Consider the following 22,059-nt stretch of genomic DNA (forward strand, 5'->3'; position numbering starts at 1 on the left):
TGTAGTAAAAAGAATCAAACACATCATAACCCAAACACCACCTTTTTGTTTTCCGGCCTTGTGTTTTTCATCTTTTCTTGTAGTTTGACTTTTATTTGGAGGATTTTTATCTGATGTTTGAGCATTTTCATAGTTTTTGAAGTAACATATTGTATGTGATCTATTTCTAAATCTTGCAATATCAAGGTTCATTCTTAATTAGTGAGTCAACATAGTGGACTTAGGCTTTGTTCACATTAAAAGGTTTTAAAATGCATAATTCTGCTATGTTTACACCTAGAATCCAGGCTAGTCCTGGTATTTCAGGACTCCAAAAGAGGAGAATTTTGGAAACCTCATTTTAACCTCATTTTAGCTTGAAAATTCTGAGAAACAAGGAGTTTTGGAAACGATGAGGCAGCACCCATGTTCACTTGTAGTTCATGAGCCACTACATGTCCTTTCCTGATTTGTCTCACCCATATAATATGACCCTTTTTAAAAGAAAACATCTGCCGTAATACTCACTTTCAGTAACAGTTATACTCATTTTTGGTCCAGGCAAAACAATCTGTTCCTCCACAGAAAGTTTTACAAGTAAGCGACCAACCTTTTGCTACATGTTAACACTGGCATGCACATAGCCAGTAGACATGAATTGCCATATGATATGCATTCACAGGCACATGGATGGAGATTTTATTTCTAAAATGGTGATAAAACCCTCATCTAGATGGGGATAATTTTAAAATAAAAATATATTAGTGCAGAGGCAGCCTTAGCTAACAAGGCAGTGTGTCAGAAAAACGTGATATTATAGCATTGTGTATAAACAGAGCGCCACTTCTGGCATGTTTTGCATTTCATTTCTCTTTTAAAGCTTTTTCCTTGTGAATTTACAGCATTAAATAATAAACACACACCTTTTCATGATACTTGGCAGGTCAGAAAGTTTACAAGCTGTTTTTTTTGTGCATAAATCTTTAAAGTGAAGAACTAAGAGAGTATTAGGATTTGTACTTCTCTATTACTTTAGTGCATTTACCTAAAGCCTCATCCTAACAAGATCTTGATATATGCAAATATTACAAATAACAGGATCCACAAAGACAATACATCAAAATGTCAAAATGCATGCCACGCCATTAGCTGTTTAACTTTTGATGAACATGACTAAAAATATACTTGTAGTCAGGAATGATATATTAATTCAATACAATGTCTGTTGAAAGCACTTGTGGGATCAAATGTCTGATCTAATTTTTACAAAATTAAAAACATTCCTGCTTTGACAGCAGCAACCCTCACTTTGGAATGAAATCTCTTGATATATAACATTTAGAAAGCATCGCATTGAAATCTGATAGGGCTTCAATTTTCTAACAAGGCTACAAACAACGCCTGGAACTGACTTGGTGCATCTGACAGAGTGCAATAAATCCTCCAGGTCTTTTCCTGTCAGGACTTGATCATAAAAAGAAGGAAAAAAAGAGAGAAGTGGAGTAGCATCACACCTTCTTTCAGGAGCACGTTAAGCCCTTCTTCTCCTTCTTCTTCATGACAACACTGTGATTACAGTATCAAATGTTGCTTCTGTTTGAGAAGTGATGGCAGAGGTGAAGAAGGAGAGCCAGAAGCATTTTTTTCTGGGCTCAGAGCGAGTTAAAGGTGTGTTGTGGGTGGAGGGTTTGGTGGGAAGGCGAGGGTTGGGAAACCAGATGTCACTCCAGGCAGGTAGGAAGACAGGTGATTTTAACAACTTCTTGCTGACAACAACCACGTCCTCCTGAGTGACCCCCCACCTCCTCTTCCTCTTGACCCTGCCTCCCTCTCCTCGCTAACAAGTCTGCAATCCCAAGAATGTAATTAAATTCAAAGCTTCAGGTCGTCAGACTGCCAAGACCGAGGACTGAGTTGTGCTGAATGCGACCATTTGTGCATCGCTTCTGTAGTGATGTGCACCGAGCAACAACCCCCTTCATCCTAATGGGATGAATGATTACAGTACTGGAAAAGAAACAATTATAGAAAAAGAAGCGTAATGTATTTGCTGGTAAATTTTGGTTTGCAGCGGCAGAAATGGTTGGAGAAGCACCTCTCACCACCTGAACAATCAGTGGGCCACTTTGGTACCAGGACCAGCGGTATAAATCTGGGTGGGGGCACAACCGAACTATAGCTGGAGCTCTTGTTTTCATTCCAGGACACATTTAAACATATCAATTTAAACATTAAAGGAGATGTACAAGAGGTTTCCCCTCTATGAAAGTCTAAATCATTAGCAATATAAGCTTCTCTAGCATAGGGACACAGGGAACTAAAATGTTAAATATAGAAATTTAACTAGTTAATGATAAAAATAATAAAAAAAAACAATTATCAGGATGAGCAGAGCAAAGAAAGAAAATTGAAAATACATACAATCCTTCTTGTCTTTTTGCTGCTACATTTTGAAAGACCACACATGGCCTATCTGAAGAACTTATAATCCATAAATTGTAATAAAAATTTAAAGGGCATTTCCAGACTTGCTTACACTTTGGACAGAATATCTAATAACAATGATAAAAAAATGTAGTAGCTTTAAGGCTAGTATTACAACAGACACTTTAATTAAGACCAGAAAACTAGAGAATAGAGTGTGTTCTTATAGGCAGAGTGGCAGGTCGTAAGCCACATGGAAGTATTTGGCTTCAGTCATGAGCTAGTTTGAAGATTATTAAGCTTAATGTGTCAAAAATTTTCATTTTGCCTTGTCCACTACTGCTAATAAAGCTTCACCTTGTCAACAATATCATGTGACTAAAGGTAGGCCACTAGGCAATGAGATTGGTTCAAAATGTACACAAGAGGACAAGGAATTGCAATAATGAATAATAACAGAATATAGAAAAGAAAAATATGATTAAAGTGGATTTTTACAAGAATCTGAACAAAGTGAGGCTCCCCAACATAATAACTGTTGGAGACACCAGCAGCATTCGACACAAGATTTGTCACACAAATCCACAAAGCCTCCATACAACGAGTCGACAGACAGATAGAGCGATGAGAATGCAGTCTGAGGACATGAGAACATTAATAGGAGAGAGAAGGAGCAAGACAGCGACATGCGTATGATACGGAAACTGAAACTAGACTCTGTTTAGCAGCCTCCAGCTTTAATAAGGATCTCGCTGTTGACTTACGAGGCCCCACCTTGTCCAGCTCGGTCCCTGGCAGCGTGAGCTTGACGCATGGCTGACCGATGCTGCGGTTCACCCAGCTGTCCACTGCATTACCAGTTAGCATACCAAGTCAAATATAATGGCCCACTGCTCAGTCACACAGGGATGGAGAGGCAAGGCTCGTCTCAATGCAGTTATATAACTTTTTATAAGTTTGCCAGAGGATGTGAGGTAGGTTTTTGTGGTACTGACAAAAATATGTAATAATATGTAATATACAAATATACAGTAAGCGTGACTGACAAGAACACAGACATAATATCTGCTCCCTGTAGGCTTCTTTGTTTATTATTTTAAGTAACAGTCATTGTTTGGCATCATATTGAATCCTAATTAGTTACTTTAAAGAAAAATCACAGAAATTACACCATTTACCAAAAAGCCAAGATACTCAGCTGCAATCTGGTAAAAATTCTGCGACTATTCGGCTGAACTAGAGGCTGTGCTTACATAGAGCAATGAGGAGACGAGAATGGAAACAAATTACACAGACTGAGGGGAAGTTTAAAGATAATTAATCAATAAATCAACAAAATGACTGCAGCATGGCTCAAAATTGGTACACAGAGGAGGAAGTGCTCAGGAAGTTGTTGGTGGATACATTCAGCATGGTGAAACATCTTTCTAGAGATGATGTGCAGAGTGGTGCGAATAAGTCTCAGTTTGTAGAGGTCATAAAAAACTAAATAGGCCTATTCAAATAACCTATCTATAGTATGTGAAGCTCCCATTTTTCCAGAATTAGTTACACCTGTCTGCATTTGTAAAAATGTTGTACTTGTTGATTTCAAGTTTTTTACATTTTTGTAAAATAATTAAGCAAAGACATTTGACATTTGTTCTGTCATTTTTACAATTTATGGCATCATAATTTAGTTATACTGCACAGAAGACATATCTCTACTTCTAGCCATGTTTATGTTGTTTTCTACAGAGGTGTAGCCCTTTATACTGCAGTGAAAAATGAGCCCAGAGACAGTAAAAATGTGACAGGAGGAAAAAAATTCTCAGGAACAGCTTGAGGATCAGATGGTTTAAACATAAAATCTCTCAGAAAGGTTATTTGGTAAACAAGACATTTTGTTGAGAAACAAACTGCATTCAATGCTTCAGGTCCAAGACTTGTCAGAAATACTATTTTGTATGTGACACAAATAAAAAGATAACAGATAAATTATAGTTTCAGTGTCACATTTATTACTGTCATACTTTTATTTCTATTTAAACAGATATGAAAATGTTTCAGTGTTGACATTTTTCAAATTATATCATACATGGATTTTTTTTATTCTGTTTTGTTGTTAAGATTGACTTAAATTCAGATGTCTACATGTACACATACATTGGTAGGCCCATTGTTTTCAATTTCAAGATAGCAACTGGATATGTCTTCTGTGTATAAACCACATTTTTAAAAACTCAGTAGTAAATGTTAAAAATACAAAAATCCAAAAGAAACCTGTATTTAAAAAAACACTACCTGCACAAACCTTTTATTGTTTAACATTTTACTGTTGTTTTTTAGCCAGAGGAACTGGGGATTAGGGGCTGATGTGGCTGATTTCAATCTATTACAGCAAACATTCGCCAAGTGCTCAGCACTGCAAGAAGGTCTAATTTACTGTAAACTGTGGTGACTGGTGTCTTCCTGCAGCAGGAAACACAAACACTTTGGGATTTGTGGGGGGATAACATCCAGGCGAAAAAGCAATCTTGTTCCTTTTACAGTAATCTGGGCGTTTCATTAAAAAATGACTGAGAAAACAAAATGGCAATTCTTTCAACTGCAAACTGTACCTGCTTTATGCTTAAAAACATCAACTGCTACATTGCTATGGCACAAATGCAAACGCCTCGATGTTACAAATCCCAATTTAAGTTGAAGAAACAGCTGGTCAAGATGTCACCAATCAACAGCAGTATGTTTGGACATTGATTTGTTTGTTTACTTGCTGATTTGTTGTATTTGTCCCTTGGAGCTCATTTCTGGTAAACACAGCATTATCTCCAGTGCTGTGCTGCTCTGTTATCTGCATCCTGTTTTTTCCAAAACTTCCCCTCAGTGATCAGGGGAGTTTAAAGTTTCATCTAATCTAATTTGATCTATAGCGTTGGTATGTAAAATATAATACACACACAGGTGAGACGCAGCTTTTTTTTTTCCTACCTACTAACTCTTATCAGCTTGACTGGCATGCAATGCAATGCCTCTGAATTTTTATGAGGTTTGAAGAACTCAACGGCAAGTGACTGCAAACCTCCATTCCACAGATGAGACACTATACCAGAAACCCCGATGTCAAACACACAACACCTGATAGCAGAGGATTGGTTTCTTACTGCATACCTCCTCCAGGTGTACGTCTGCTTTAGGCTGATTTTTGGGTGGGGGCTGCCGAGTCAGGAAACATAGAGAGTGTACTTTCAGGATATGAAGAGGCCCCACAGATAACCCCAAACTGCCCTGAAGAAAATCGGAATGTCAAAAGAGACGACAGAAACAACTTAACACTTCACTGTCCTGATCCGACTTGACTTTACAACTAATAAACGGCTTTCTAAGCAGAGGCTGGCGTGCACCTTTTCATGTGTATTTATGTTAAATCATTATCTTAAATCTTGAGTAATTCTCTGTAATGTGAAATCTTTGTTGTTACATATGGTGTAATCAATGTTAAAGTTAGAAAAAAGATCATCTTTGGTCATACATTAATAAAATAATGATCTGCTTATTATTGATTGACAGTAGAGTCTTCCTGCAATACAGGCAATGACGAAGTTTGAAGTATAAGGGAAAATTGAAATGTGCGTATGTTAATGGTCAGAACCAGAGTTCCAGAGTTTGTTCTTAAAGTGGCAAGAACGTTGGAAACAGCGTACAAGAGGACTGCTTTGAAGAAAACAGTGGCAGTCCCTGAACTTCTTGATCAAATCTCTTATTGTTGCATTCTGGCTGGTATTTGGAAAAAGCTGGCATCACCCTTTTGCTCCTGCTTGAAAATAGAGGTCCACAGAGATTATAATCCTAGAATGTAGAGTCAATTCCAATTGGGTCTTAGGTTTTTGTGTTAAAAAATAGTCAAATATAATATCAGTGGATCTGAACACAATCAGCTCAGACTAAGGGATGGGTTATGCTCGAGCAAACTGGTTCAAATGACGCACGACTGAAATCAAAAGTGTTTGTAGTTGTTCCACTCGGCCACACAGACGAGAAGAATGCATTAATTGTTTAAATGTGGTGAAAACGAAGCATATTTTCACGTAGTTACACTTTGCTGTTCACGTGTATTGGCAAATTACAGTCTGAGGTGGGAGTGAATGTGACGCTGTTGGCCTGAAAGATTTACAGAAACAGTCGGACACAATCTGATACCAATCTGGCAACAGAAACATGGCAGAAAAAGACACTTCTGAAACTGTTAAACACTTTTGATAAAGCATAGTGCTAGCCTGAGTCATGCTTTGCAATCACTGATGAAGAATAACGTGCTTTTTTAATGCAACATAGAGAGGCGTCCCTTAGTAAAAGAACAAACAAACAAATAAACAAAAAAAAGCTGAATTTCGACTTTTTTAATTCTGTATTATGTATAACACACTTTAGAGACACTGGATTCATGGCAGGACTTGCCAAGAAAACCAATCTCCCTTTAAGATTTCTACTTCAAACCTATGAGAAGAGCACCCCCCCTAGAAAATCTATAACCAGTATTTATTTGACTATGGTGGATAAAAGATTCAAATTTGAAAACTTTGGTTTCTTTAGGTCCTTTGAGAAGATTTCTGTGTTTACATCGAACCTAACTTGGCTCCTGCACTACATCAAATGAAAGAAAGAACACAGATTTTTTTTGTACACAGCGGTACTTACAAACATGTCACACAGAAAGTACGACTGTGACAACAATAAAATCTGTGTTTTCACAGCATGCCAAGGCACGCTAGCGCTTGAGTCGCTTATAAATGGTTGTTTTCCAAGCTTGTCAGAAGACCAGCATGACATTTCTATAGTGTCCATAACCCTTGAAGTCTAAATATACAGTGGGGATTTACATTCAGTGGAAAAGATATACTGTACATCTTACAGGAATGTTTTTTTCTGTCAAACTGTGTATGAACTATGGGTCAATTTATAGGTCATGGGCAAGCATGATTTTCTCTGAAAATAACAAGACAGAGATAGTGAGAACCAGACCCTATACAGAAAACTCTTAGAATTTCTAAAGTATTTTTGTCCGAGAGAACAGTAGCAGTTTCTCTGCTTAACACAATGTGAATCACGCGGCAGACAAACGTAGGGAGACAAATCTGTAACACAAAGGAGTGTTTGTACGATTACTCCCAGTCCACTGTGAGATCACGAAGTCAGTGACACAGCACAGACACGACACAGACATCATGGAAAAGCACAGTAACATCTCTCTGCAATGCAGCCGACAGTCACAATTTCTTATTTGGCCGTCGGAAATCGTGAAAAAGTAACATGTCGGCTTAAATATGCAGAATATAAGTTTGAATCCTTGGACACAAATTTCACTGCATTACTAAACATGACATTAAGTCTGATACTGCATCTATTTTTCAGCTTGAACTGGCAAAAAAATAAGTATGAATAGTTGACTGCCTTACTGTCAAACTAATGTCCCAAAATCTGTTGAGAGAACACTAGGTGGCTTTTACTTCTTTCAACAATCAGATCAAATCTTAAAGCTTTGCAAAACAAAAAAAAATACGTTTTTTTTCCAACATAGTGTTTCTGCAAGCGTGATAAACTGGCATTTAGATTTTTTTTTCACTTGTCCGAAGAAAAAGTCTCATTTTCACTTCTCGTCTTTGTAGTGTAGTGGTTTGTAGTGGTGTAGTTTAAATAAAAACGGTGTGGTGTGTCAGTGCAACAGAAGAAATAGTTATTGTTTTAGTTCTGCTCCAGCCTGTGAATACAATAGACGTTAACTAAAGTCCTCACAGTGGAACCTTTCTTCTTTCATTTTGAACTCTTTCTAAATTTACAATACAAAGTAATAAAACATATGTAAATGTAGCTCACCTCTGCTCCAGAATACTTATTGGTTCGAGTCACCAAATCATCAAGAGACACGGTTTCTGCCACTGGCATGGTACGGAACTGGAGAGAAAATATTTCCAGTCGGGTCGGGGCATCTGGAAGAGGTACATAGACGATTCGGTCAAGGCGACCTGGACGCATCAGAGCCTGTGGGACAGATGAAAACAGAGCGCATTTATTTTACAATCATATTTCACAAAGTGTCACGCTCAAGTGAAATGTAACGCTTTGTTTCAAAGTTTACTTTAATTTTCCAGCTCTTCCTTTTACATAATCACTCTGGCGTCACAATAATACTGTCAGAATACTGAGACTCGACACCTTTGACCTCCTTACTGCTGGCTCGTTATGAACTGAAACTTGTTCCACTCCTGCATTGATTGTACACGTCTTTAGACACGACCATGAACCAAATGCCTGAGAAACAAACTGTGAAATTTAAGTTTTCCACTTCTGGCAGTCAGCGTGGAGACAATGTTGACGTTATCTGATAAACCCTCCACTTCCTACAGATCACATCTCCGTGACCCCAAAACAGTCCTTGAGCACCCAAAGCTGCCGCTGTCTCGCTTGTCAGACGTCATTAAGTGGCAGGCGCCTCTCAAACACAGACAGGCGGACGGACGGACAAATATGCCCTGTCTCCATTTGCTGTCCTGAGCCAGGCCGTGACAAGCTGCGGTGTGGTACACCGTTTGACGAGCCAACCAGCCCAAAGAACAGCGGGTTTGGAAAATAACTGAACACATTTCACTCAGCGTGGACTAGCATTTAATGTCAGCAAAGGAATGAAGGATCAACAGGAAAACAAACATCAGCTGGAACTCAGTTTCGTTGTTGTTCCTCTCCCAAGACTCAGTGAGTCCTTGTAGTTAGGACAGTGGAGCCCCTGGCTCGGGGCCAGACAGGCCCCAGCGGAGCCAAACCCTGGCCAGCAGAGACGAGGCTGGAGATACATGCAGACACAAGCCATGCAGGAGGTCACGTCAGGAGCGATCAGTGAAGGTTGGAGGGACTCGACCAGCAGTCTTTGAACTGTTGTTTACATATCACTCCTCTATTCCTGCTACTCTACATGCACCGCGTCCTGGGCAAGCCTGACAGCCTCCTTGTTTCTTTTATATACATGAATTACAGTGTGCCATTCTGTTTGTTTCACGTGCAGACCAGGATAATCTGCACAAGTTTGGAGCTCAGCTAACTCATAGGAAAAACCCACATATCTACTCTTTGAAGAGGAAATATGTGTGCTTTGGTCAAATTTTTATAATGTTGCTAATTTTGATTATTTATTAATCACTAAAAAAATCATCAACAGAAATGGCAAATATTTGCCAGTGCCAGCTTTCCAAAATTAAAATTAAGAAACTAGAGGCATAAAATTTGAGCTATATCTGTTTTTCTCTGTGTTATACTAAATTATTCATTAGGCAACACAGGCAATTTATTGCTATCAAAGATGTCAACTTGGGCTATGAGAAAATTCAGCAATTTGTTTTCTCACATTTTCTTTACCAAATCATTAACTAATTAATTATTGTTGTTTGAACATCTACCAACATGTACAGTGTTCAGAACATATGTTAATTTAAACATCTATAGTTCCACCACAGTTGAGTTTTAATCAGGAACTGTAATAGAGCTTCAGCGACTAAACTGACCTTTAGGAGACAGAAACCACCAAATGGTCTTTGCCATGCTACATTTTAAGTCCATCTGCCTGAAGTGTCCTGGAGGAAATTGCAAGACTTTTGTTTTATGGCTTTCTTTTATTTCCCCTCTGGACAACTAATTCCAGTTTACTAGGGTGATGGTCAGTTTCCCTGCCTTTTATCTGTTGCTTTTCCTGTGTATGTGTACGGAGCATGAGAGGACGGAAACTGGAGACAAACATTAGTATCTACCCTTAGGTAACCACAACAGAGCCACGGCTGACAAAGGAGCAATGGATCATGAGAGGAAATGTTTTTCAGGTCTCTGGATTCTTCCACCGGTTTATGGAGAGGTGTGTGGCTTTGAATGACAAACTATCGTCATAAAACAGAGAGAAAGGAATAACGTCACCATCTTTCTAAGAGGGAAAAGGGTGGCTATTGGGGGGAACCTGCTGGGAGATGAATTGATGGCAGGTTGGAGGGCTGTAGCATTAAATTAAAGAGACCATATTATACCTTTTAGGTATTCCCCTTTTCTTTTAGTGTGTCTTATAGCTTTTGTGCATGAAACAGGTCTGCAAAATTACAAAGACCAAGCCAACCCGAGAGGGAGTTACCTCTTGTTCTCCTGTTACCTCAGTAAACATTTTCCTAATAAGTGTATTATCTTAATTGCTAGTTTCAAGGCTTGTTGAGCTGCAGCATGAGGTTCATTTTGTAAATCATGGTCCCATTTAGAGTAAAATAGACAATAAAATAGAGTATGTTTTAGGGTGTGGCTACCTTATATGTTATGTCCTCGAGTTCTCAGTCAAATCGATAAAACCAAGATTGAAATGGCCAAATTCCAAACTCACAGCTTCAAAATGGCAGTCGACAAACCCATGGGTAACGCCACTGTAGCTACGCCCATCGTTTATATACACTTTATAGATTGGAGCATGACACGAGAAAGACTTTAATTAGTGGGATCACCGTGTCGGGAAGTGGCTGTTTTCTTTGGAGTGAATGACAGGGACAAAAGACACAAAATTAGTGATTAAATTTTGATTTTTTCCACTATTCCTCAACACTACAACGTCAGCCTTTTATCGTGTTCCCTACATTTTGTCGAGACTGCTTTCTAAACAGGGAACAGTTCAGTTCTGGATTTTGGAAACAGTTACTGCTGAAAGTTTGGCAAATCTGGAGATTCAAAATTATAACCTCTAAATCTAGTTGTGGATTTATCATGTTTTAAAGAAACAAGACAGCGACTTCGAGGTATTCAAGTGTTGAGTTGTTGGATGCAACTAAAGTGGAGACAGACTGGCCAGCAAAACAATCAGAGCAGAATGGGCTTTTCAGGAGATGGGTGTTAAAGAGTCAGGAGCTAAAACTATTCCGACAGTGAAAAAAAGGATCTGTTTTGGAACATTAAAGCATGTTAACATATTCTAGTAGCCCCAAAACACTTAAATTATGAACCTGTAAAGGCTTGAGACTTGATAAGGTACATATGGCAGAGCAATTATGAAACAAGACCTGTGGGATTAAGTTTGTTGTTATGGTTCTGCCAGTGGATTAATGGATATTGTAGGTACAAACCGGTGTGCAGGAGGTGAGATGGGTGTAGTGGGGACTAGTCTGTGGTTGTTTGTCACAGCAGGTTGAGCCAGTTGCTGCACAGCATATTGCATTATGCAGAGGACGGGCCAGGGACACTTCCTGAGTTGCTCTCCCTGGAAGTATCGGACGGCTGCGTGCCAACGCAAACCTGGTGACCCCCGGCTAAATAACTCACACAGACAGTCGCTCCCACGCATGCTGACAAACACATTCGCATACGTGAGCATGTGGTTAAGCACATGTAAATCCGGTAAACACTCCTTGGATTGATCTTCTTAAGTTAGGATCAATTTTTTCAAGTAAAAAATGTCACTTGCTACTTCATCAGCCATTAATTCTCCCCACACACATAATGCAGAAGTTCCTGTGGCTTCCAGGCGCTCAGGCACCAAGGGTTCCAAGGTGCTCCCAAAAAGCAGAGCCGACCCTCAGCTTTGAGACTGCTAAACTCATCTGACTGCCCTGGAGGGAAAGAAAGGCTTTTTTTCCCCCTTTCCTCTCAGCAAGAGCAGGGGGCCCATCCATCACTTAACAAGATACACTTCCTGTTCTCAAGGATCCGGGGGAGGTGGTGGCGGGGTGGAGTAAGAGGAGGAGGTAAGGGGGGACCCGAAAAGACAAATACTTGGCTTGGCATGTCGGGCAAGCGTTGACGGGCTCCTTTCGTAACAGCATCATTCCACCTGAAGTCTTGGCTCGACTGGCAGAAGGCAAGAAAAGAAGGAGCGAGGGAAGGAGCTAAGAGCGGAGAGGACAAAAACAGCCAGACTAAGAAACCCAGACAACCCACTTGAAAGGACTGCAGGACCTAAACCCTACAAACAAACACAGATAAGTGGTGTGGGAGACAGCAAACCACCACAGTTGGGTAAATTCTCTGTTGTTCTAACACAAGTCTGCATGACGGATTGCATCCACCTTGTTGCACCACTGACATGATAGGCATCATTACACATGAGCCATTAGTAATTAGAAATGCCCCCAGGTAAGAAATACCAACTAGTTTTAAGTCAACACCGACGCATTTATACACCACTAAATCTGGGTGAACGTGCACCATGAACTACAAAATGTGCAGTGCATTGAGGAGAAACACATGAGGGACCTACACCAGATCGGTCAAGCTGATCAAAACACACAAAGAGAGAAAACAGAGACAGAAAAGGAAAAAAAAACCTCATCAGCGCTCTCTGCGCCAAGTTTCACTGCCGATAACAACAGTAATCATTCCAGGCATTGCAGTCCTCCTCAAGAAGTGATTACCCCCTAATGACAGACGACTTCCTATCTGCGAAGGCCGGTACCTCTCCTTAACCACTGAGGAATGCTGGGAATCTTCTCCATAGAGCATTGTTCATAAGCACATTCTTGGCCAGCTTCAATCTGACCTACTATGAGCTATGTCTACAAACTGTTTACAAATGGACACCCCCGCAATTCAGGTGTTTTATTCTTAGATGGAGGCTTAGACGTGGTGTGGCTAAATCAAGATCAGATCTGCTTTGTTACTCACGCTGCTTTCAGATCAAATGAAGAATAAAGTGAAACACGACGTTCCTGATACTGAACATGATAACTAAGTTCTTCCCTGCACATCTGGTGAAACCTCTCTCGTCTTAATAAGGCTTGTTGTTGGTGCTTTTTTGATTGTACAGCATGATAGAAAGCTGTCTGGCGGAAAAAGTGGCTTGCCTGAGGAGACATGAGTTGACTTTGTTCCCTGCCTGGAGGCATTTGCTGTTCGTGGTTTCCTAACCTGTCAGTCCGCAATCCTCAGAAGCCTTGGTGAGTCATACTGACTCGGAGATGGGCCACCCTGGATTTGTGCAGAGCACACACCACACAAAAAATGCAGAGAGCATGATGGGAACCAAAAGCTCACAGAGAGGTCAGAGAGGTCTATGTCTGGAGTTCAGATTTGGAAATTTTTAACAGTGCACTGACTAAATACTGGGGAATGTTGGTTAATGTCAGATTAACAACAATATTTTAGGCAACACTTATTTTGAAAACCTGGTTTGCTAGCAGTGAAACCAGCTGCTAAAATTAGGTATGTGGAAAAGTCCAGGTTGAGGTTGTGCCCTTATGGACATCTCATCCTCTATAGGGAGTAGCTCAGTTTCAAAGACAAAGGGTCAAAGAGTCTGTGAATCTACATCCAGTTTGCTTTTTTTACAGTTTGGGAGGGATACTGTTTTCATAGAAGACAGCTCTCCCAAACCTTAAATCAATTATGCAACATGTGTCTATTGCAAAACCATACAGCATCAATGTCACCTCTGTGAAATGCACTGTTTACTGCATCTTCCATTACATGAAAGATGCCAATTATCACTCAGCCTGCATTAGCTTTCACTTGCTATCATAACAAAAGTAAGGTAATTCAGCCGCAAATGGGTGTGTGGCATGCCATGTATTCTTGATCAGACATCTCACCAGTGTTTTGTGTAATGTTCCATGTGCACAACCTTGAACCACAAACACCAGGCACCCATGACCTGACATTATAGCAGTGATTACTCTACAAGTCTATTTTTATTATGGGCACATTCTGTTATTCAGCTTTTTGTAAGAGGAACTATTGACTTTCACACACTTTGGGGTCAACCAGAATTGGATTTAGTAAACCACATCTGGATTCGACAGTTCCCTTTACCAAACTCTTTGCCTCATTGCAGAAAAAAAAACTCTCAAAGTGTGTCACAAAAATGTTGAGCCTCATTTCTCCACACTGCTGCATGTCACAGCAGAAAACAAGCTATCGGCGTGTTCTGTTTTTCACTTCTATCAAATCCTGTCTGTTGGATTTACGATATCTATTGAAGATTTTGCACACCACATCACTCCACAAAGATGACATAATTTTGGATGAGGCCACGCTGTCTTCAGAGGAACGTTGGACCTGCTTTATGTCAGTCTTAATTTTGATGTGGGAGAGGATCAGAGGAGGAACAGACTGGAGAGAAAGAGAGAGTAAATCAGAGAGGGAGGGAGGGGACAGCAGAGGGATGAGAGTGACGGGGGGAGAGAGTACGAGAGCACTGAGCAGCAGAGAGAGAGAGCAGAGCTGGCAACCAGTCAAAAACATGAGAGGCTTTCACTCTGGATTTTGCCCTTGAGTCAAACTTGCATCCGGCAGGCGAGGCCACCGTGTCCAAGAGCCAAATAACTCTGGCGCTGTTAACCCCCTACTGTCCCACATACCCTGCACAGCCAGGACCAAGTCAAGATTTGTAGCTTTTAGAATGAGACATAAACCACTTGAAAAGGTGATATTTTCTTTTAGATGATGACAGTTTTGACACAGAAAAGGATTGCTGTTGAATTATTTCAAGTGTTTTGTGCACAAGAATTTCACACTGCCGGACTTTTCGTAAAACAAATACGTCTAGTTTTTGGAAGAACCTCTCAAAATTGAAATTCACACATTATTTCTGATTAAAATCAAGTTTTTTTTTTGCTCTTGCTTGCCTCGTTAACATGTCCACATGGTGTTTTTTATACGCTGAATGACACATGATGAGCAGAATAAGCATGGACGAGCATTTACACCAAATTCAGTTCTTTCAATGGACTTCATATGTAGTACAACAAAGGAACCGATCCTGTCAGCTTGCAGGGTGGGGCTATCTGAATCATAATTCTTCAGAATTGGTATCCAGTTTGAATTTGTACGGCTGAATTCAGTTGATTTCCACTGAAGCTTCTACGATGACTTCAAATTACATTTAAAACACTCATTCATAAAAGGTTTGCCACAACGTGAATGGAAACATTACATTATTGCACAATTCATTGCATTTAGATGTCCAAGGTTAGGCAATCATTTGTATTACGGCAGAAACTTCTTTAATTCACTGAATTTGCATGAAATCATGCATTGCTCAAGTGTATAAATTCTGATTAAAAATTTATTTTTTTGCCTTCAATTTTGACTTCTTACTAATCTGGGGTCTTAAACTTTCATGAAACACACTGCTTCTTTTAGGCAATGCTGCTGTGTTCCCAGATTTCAGCAATTAAATTAGTCAGTCTGTTGATAATATTGCAAAAAAAAAGACCTACGTTGTAATAAACCAGTGTTTTCCTTTAACGCAGAAGCAGTTTGGTGTTTAAGTCCTAGACTGTCACGAATTCACACATTTTATTTTTTAAAAAGTGCCGCCACAGCAGGAGTCAGACTCCAGGCTCGGAAAGACCACAGTGGCGTGTGTTTGTTTGAGAGGGTGTGTATGCATGGTGCAGCTACAGTCACTACAGAATTAGATGTCACACCTCTTTTACCTTTTATGGTGTGTGTGTGTATGTGTGTGTGTGCGTGTGTGTTTGTGTATGTGCGTGCTTTTGAGGGTCGCAATCATATGGAGACCAGGTGAAGGGGCTGAGATGAGGGGAGCCAGGGGGGACGAAGTAGCAGCAGCAGCTGTGTTGCTGCTCCTTTTGAGTCTGGGGTGGAGGGTGAGGACGGGGGAGGCGTGGGCCTCACACCCCTACAGCTGCCCCGGAGGCCGCAATAAAGTCCCTGAATCTGTCAAAACAATACAGAATGGCTGGCCCTCACACCTCCACGAAAATAAAAATGGCCACCGCCAAAAAAGAAGTCTTATTTTGATACGAGTAGGCGAGCAGTGTGTGTGTGTGTGTGTGTGTGTGTGTGTGTGTGTGTGTGGGGGGGAAGAGTTGTCCACCAGAAAAAAAGGTGAAGAAAGGCAGAGGAAATTAGACCGAGGCCATGTTGAAATGTCGATTCATTGGAGCCCAAAATAAAAACGCAGTAAAGCGGCTGCCATAAAATACATGTATGTTTGCTTTACAAAGAGGCGTTTCCTGTGAGCTGTCCGCAGTTCACAGTTTAATTCTACGGGGCCTTGCGTTTGGTGTAAACTCGCCGGGTCTGGTTTCCATAATCTGCCTGTGGGCACCCTCACACACTGGTCGAACTGCTGCCTCAAACAAATCGCCAGCAGTAACCAGTGACTGAACGTTTTTCCTGCAACAGTTCTCCTGACTCTGTTCATTTGCCTCACTCACCGCTCAGAGCTTTCAGTGCTACTGTCATCCTCATTATATATCCCTGTGGTACAGTATACACGCGCATGCATTCTTATGGTGCATATGTGCTTATGTGTGCAAGCGTATATGTGGAAGAAACGTAAAATAGCTGACTTTCACTTATAAGCGAAGACCAACAGCACAAATCTAAGCTAACAGGCGGTGTGTGTTTCTAAGGACCTCACAGGAAAAGAACGGTGACTTCAGACTCATATATTAGTGTCACCAACACCACAATATATTCCGAGTATATTCAGTTCTGTCTTGATGCAAAAATTAGGTTGTCGTAGTAAGAGAGCGCTTACAATCTGATGGAGGGACTTTTACCCACCCACTGCTACTAACCCCTAATTAAGATGCAAATAAGGATGTACAGAACTATAATGGGACCTTGATGTTGACACTTCCAGTATGATGTTTTTTGCATGCTTAAACCAGTTTCCCACACCTTTGATGAGTTTAACTGCAAAATCCAAACAGAATACTGGCTTTCAGCAGCCTACAAATCATTACATGTCGCACTGGTTAAGCATTTATTTAGTACTATGAGCAAATGGAAAATGGAATGGAGGATTTTCATTTAAAAGTAAAGTACAGTGAATATCTTCTGTTTCTCTAAGCAATCATCAAGCAAATTTTTGGTTATTCTTTACTGACGGACACACATTATTAGTTACAGGCTCCCGCAAAGTTGAACAATTGACAATTCTTTCCGTTTTTACAGTTTCAAACTCTGATCAGAGGTGGAATTTTTAAAGCTAAAAATTACCTTTACACTCGACGGCAGGTTTTGAGGTTCAGAAGGGTTAAAGTTTTGGCAGGGGACAGTAACATCCTAACTGCACCCACTGCATAGATATATACATGTACGAACTCACATGCATATACAAAGAATCTATTTGCAGCATCAAGAAACACTCCCACACCTCACACATCCTTTCCCTGCACACAGAGGCCCCACTTCCCCTCAGACAGACTGCAGGTGCCAAGCCCACCTCAGGGTCCCTGCCGGGCTCTCGTTAAGCCCGGTGCCATTCAGGCGGCTCCTAACACGCAACCCTGAGTGCTTTGTGTTTCTCTGACAGGCCTTGTCGTCCTCTGCACGTATGTGGGAAAAAAAAAATCAAGAAAAGAGGAAAACTTCAGGGATCATTGTTTTGAAGAATCTGACTAGCTGGGACCCATCTTATGGCAATTTTAAAGGGCTCTGCTCATGTTTTTGGATATTGCAGCTCATTGGAAACAAATAAAACATGACTAATTTTAGTACTGACTATAAACAGCAGGATTTTTTTCTATTTTAAAGAGAGGCCTGTTTTTTCATTCCACTCACAAAGACTTAAAGTTGCCTAAGATAAGACGTTCCATCACAATAAAAATCATGTCTACAGTTATTGCGTCATTTCTCTTAAGACTCTTCTAATCAGACAGATGTTTCACTGTGATAGACTACTTCAAGCAAGTCCCAGCAAATGTACTTGTTTACTATGGTGAAGTCTGTGAATTAACCCATCAATCGCATAAAACACTGTTAGACACATTGGAAAACACACAATATTTTGAGAGAGAGTTCACTACAGTGGAGGAAACAGACTGACAGGATTTTAAGTTATGTGTAGCCTAAAGATCAAAATTCAGGTCCAGACTGTGACTCATGATTGCAGCAGGGTGCGGTTACGGCGCTAAAGAGGCTTTCAAGATCACCCCCGCCAGCATCACCAGCTTCACCATCAACTCCACAATCACGGTTATCTCGACCTACATCATCTCTTTGGACACCATCATCAACATCATCGTGCCGAGGCCCTGAGGGCTTTACTACGAAGCTAATTTGAAATAGCGGTGCTTTATTTGTGCAAGTCGGCTCAATAAAAACTAAAGCCACAGTCAGAGTTAACGGGAATTACGGAGGTGGTTTTTAACTTCCTCTGTTACTTCAGGATTTCTGCTTCCAACTCTGTGCGTGTTCACATAAAAGTGGAACGATCAACAAAATGAAACAATCGTGTGCAGCTGCTTCAGTCAACGGGTTGTTTTAATGGAGAACAATGAGAAATTTAAAAAATTAAGACAGAAAAAGTGCTGCTACTGGAAATGATACAAGACATGAGTGCTGGTAGAAAACTTATAAGCGTGAGCAATATATTTATTTTACCGATCAATGCTATATTCAAACACGCTATTGTATCAAAGTGCGTTCAGGTCTAACACTGTCCTATAATGCACAACATCACTTCAACTTTTGGCCAAATGAAAGTGAAATTAATGTTACTGATTGAATATTCCCTGTAATAAATAGCAGTAGAATAATCAGTGTTTTAATCAGTGTTCTATCACCTGCAGTACCAGCAGTGTAGATGGACATATTTATGTGATTCCTGCATCACCAACTAAATGTATGTTGGGTTTCCATGGCAACGCGATGCATACAGTGTGTGATACTGTAACTACGCAGTTTTATTCAGTGGTTTTAGCAACATACAGTTTAAATTGTTTGCAGATAAGACATTTTTCCTCAGTGGAGAATGTGTGTCACTCATAAATAATAATCAGGAAATGCTTTGGTTATAGGGAAACTCTTCTTCCAGCCGACTTAAACCTGAAACTCTGAACATAACCTGCTCTGGAGCAGAGTAGTTACACAGCACATGTTACCATAGAGATCTAATCAGGAAAAAAGAGAGCCACCTTTGTGACACTGAAAACTCTGACTTCAAGCTCAACGTACCTGCTAACCCACTAATCTCGCTCTGTAGTACAGCACTCTGGTCTGTGTCAGCCGAGGGCATCACTACTCCCTCAACAACCTGTTTGCACCTTCCGTCTGTGTCGATACACAAAAGCTTTATACTCAGGATATGCGCCATCACACACCCTAACAAAAACACACACACAGAGAGTTGAATGCTCACATATGCCGCCACTTGCAGATACTTACCGAAGAGAAAAACATAAACAGGCACATTGCTGAGTGACAGGGCCGACTCGGCCAGATCAGTTTCCACTTCCGTGAAATCTAAACATTAGCTTGTTTACCCTCATCCTGAGATGAGGCCGGGCCCGGGTGAGAGAGGAGAGCATGTGTCTCTTGGATTTTGTCATTTCCTTCAGCTTTCTCTATGTGCATAAAAAATACGAATGCTATTTTCATTCCTACATGTGTTTCATGGTAATACTGACAACACAATTTCTGTCTACACACCTAGCATTAGCTATCATATTGAGAGAGTATACAAAATGTTATGACAGGCATATCGGAAGCTCCTGAACAACAGGAGATCAACTTAACAGAACTGAGCATTCTTTGCTAAAACTATTTAAAACCAAATCATTTCACCACTTCAAATTCTGTCCAGCTCTATAACTGGACAGACCACTTGCCAGCTAACCATCAGTATCTTGTTGTGAAAACATTTAATTCAAGTGTTTACCAATGGACAGTGCCTTGTACAAAAAATGTTGGTGTTAACTGCTACAAGTTATTTGTTAATCTGCTTTGCTGAATTAGCTTGTTGCCTGTTATGGGGACAAAGCCGACAGTCAAGTTGTTTATTACTATAGGTTAGCTGGTCTAAGAAGCTTTCTCAGCCTATGGGCTCCACTCATAAAACTTTAAAGAAGACAGTAGCACCCGTTGAATAATGAGTCACAAGACACCTTGTTTCACTGTGCAGTTTTATATTATACATGTATGTATTTTTTAGAAAATCTAAACGGTACTCTGTAAAGGTTTAATGCTCCAAAAGTGAAATGAAGATGCTTGAAAAAGTGATGCCATGAATTGCTTTTATTTATCACTTTGAGTGCAGTAAACAAACAAAAACCCTAAATCAAATTAATATTCATTGTGACTACTGTTTTTCTTTACAACAGTAGCAGTGTTCCTGGGTACACTTGTGCACAATTTTCCAGTGAAGTTTGCAGGAAGGCCGTTCTGTCTTCTTTGTCACAGTTGTTCTGTGGACTTATTGCTGTCACTGTGTGTTTTCTGTCTTCTTATTTGATCAGATTGACTTTGTGATGTTGAGATCAAGGCTCTGTTGTTCTTAAATATAGTAGTTTATGACTCTGGCTGTATGTTTGTGGTCATTGTGATGCTAGGAAATGAAATCAGGACTGACTGGGAGCTTCCCTGGTGATACTGCGCGAGGGATAGAAATCTAAATATCTAAAGTGGCTAAAATGTTGGCATAATATCTAACTCGATTAATGGAGGCAACCCTTCGACTGAACGCCCTGATGGCACTATTGTGGTCCACAATTTATGGCGTAAATCCTATATATGTACAGCTTGACATGTATAATGTTATTGAGCTGCAGTTCATTCAAACATGTAGCCAATTCTTACATGGGACATTTCTGAATTTTTCTGGTCTTTGTCATTTTAAAATTAAACATGACAGAAGGGATTTGTATTTCATACCTGGAGCGTGAGACGATGAAAATACCATGAAATTCAAAGTGAACAGGAAGTGTGTAAAATTTTCAGTGAAAGTTATGTTTGTACAAAGTTCATCAAGTAGGTGAAACATGACTGTAAACTAAGTGAGGTCTTGAGGCACATTAACTGAAGGAAGCTGCTGAATTGAATGTTATTAGTGCGCTTGTGGTTGATGTTTCACTTATTTGCTAATACAAAAAATAAAAATCCTCCCATTGCTGTCCAGATGCAAATTCACATTATTTTTCTCTGTCTTTCTACTGCATTTGGGCTACTCTGTTCAGTATACTCAAGATAATTTACCCAATTCTGCCAAATTATATGGCTTTCCCAAAGAATTTATCAGTGTTTGACTCTAAAAACCTCGAGTACAGTTCAACCATATCTGCTTTTACGTATAACTGCACTCCACACAATAAAAACTGCACGCTAAATGCAATCTACAACATCAGAGCAATTAGCCACCTACTGCAGGAGATAACAAGACAGAGAAAGAGAGAGGGAGGGAGGAAGAGGAAAAAATCCCCCACCCAGCATGTGAAAACTTGTGTCAGATTTCGCCACAGACAAGGTCACCCTCTCTTGGTCTCGCCTCAATGCCCTGGCTTGGTAACCAGATCCCGCACAGGATGGCGACAAACCTGTTTTTGTCATAGGAGAGGTGCCCACTTGCTTTACAGGCTCATTGTGTTTACAACACCTCTACATTTTTATTTTTTCCTCTTGTTTTCTTTCACCACGAGCCTTTAATTTACCTGTGAAGGGTTTCAAGGAGTTGTGTGTAACTATGCACAGCTGTGAACACCTCTTCAAACAGTCCACACACACGCATGCATACAAACACCAGAAAAAAAAAAAAAAAAAAAAAAAAAAGGCCTGTCCCAATTCCAGAGCCAAAGCATCATCATTGGTGTTATGCTACACAGCCAAGTTAACACTTGGTATGTTTGTAATTGTGCTGCCTATGAAACTGCACAGTAATCCCTTCCAGCTGCCTCCCTCACTCACCCATCCACCTTCCTCTTCCCC

General features: G+C 40.3%; 1 protein-coding gene across 1 annotated transcript in view; it reads right to left on the bottom strand.

The window, feature by feature from the left end:
* Positions 1-22,059, bottom strand: part of spata5 (spermatogenesis associated 5) — a 122,621-nt gene that overhangs the window by 15,760 nt on the left and 84,802 nt on the right. Inside the window, exon 16 of the mRNA XM_023272597.3 lies at positions 8,257-8,421. Coding sequence (XP_023128365.2) covers positions 8,257-8,421 — 165 coding nt within the window. The remainder of the gene's footprint in view (positions 1-8,256; positions 8,422-22,059) is intronic.

Source organism: Amphiprion ocellaris, chromosome 13, assembly GCF_022539595.1.
Source record: "Amphiprion ocellaris isolate individual 3 ecotype Okinawa chromosome 13, ASM2253959v1, whole genome shotgun sequence".
Taxonomy (NCBI): Eukaryota; Metazoa; Chordata; class Actinopteri; family Pomacentridae; genus Amphiprion; species Amphiprion ocellaris.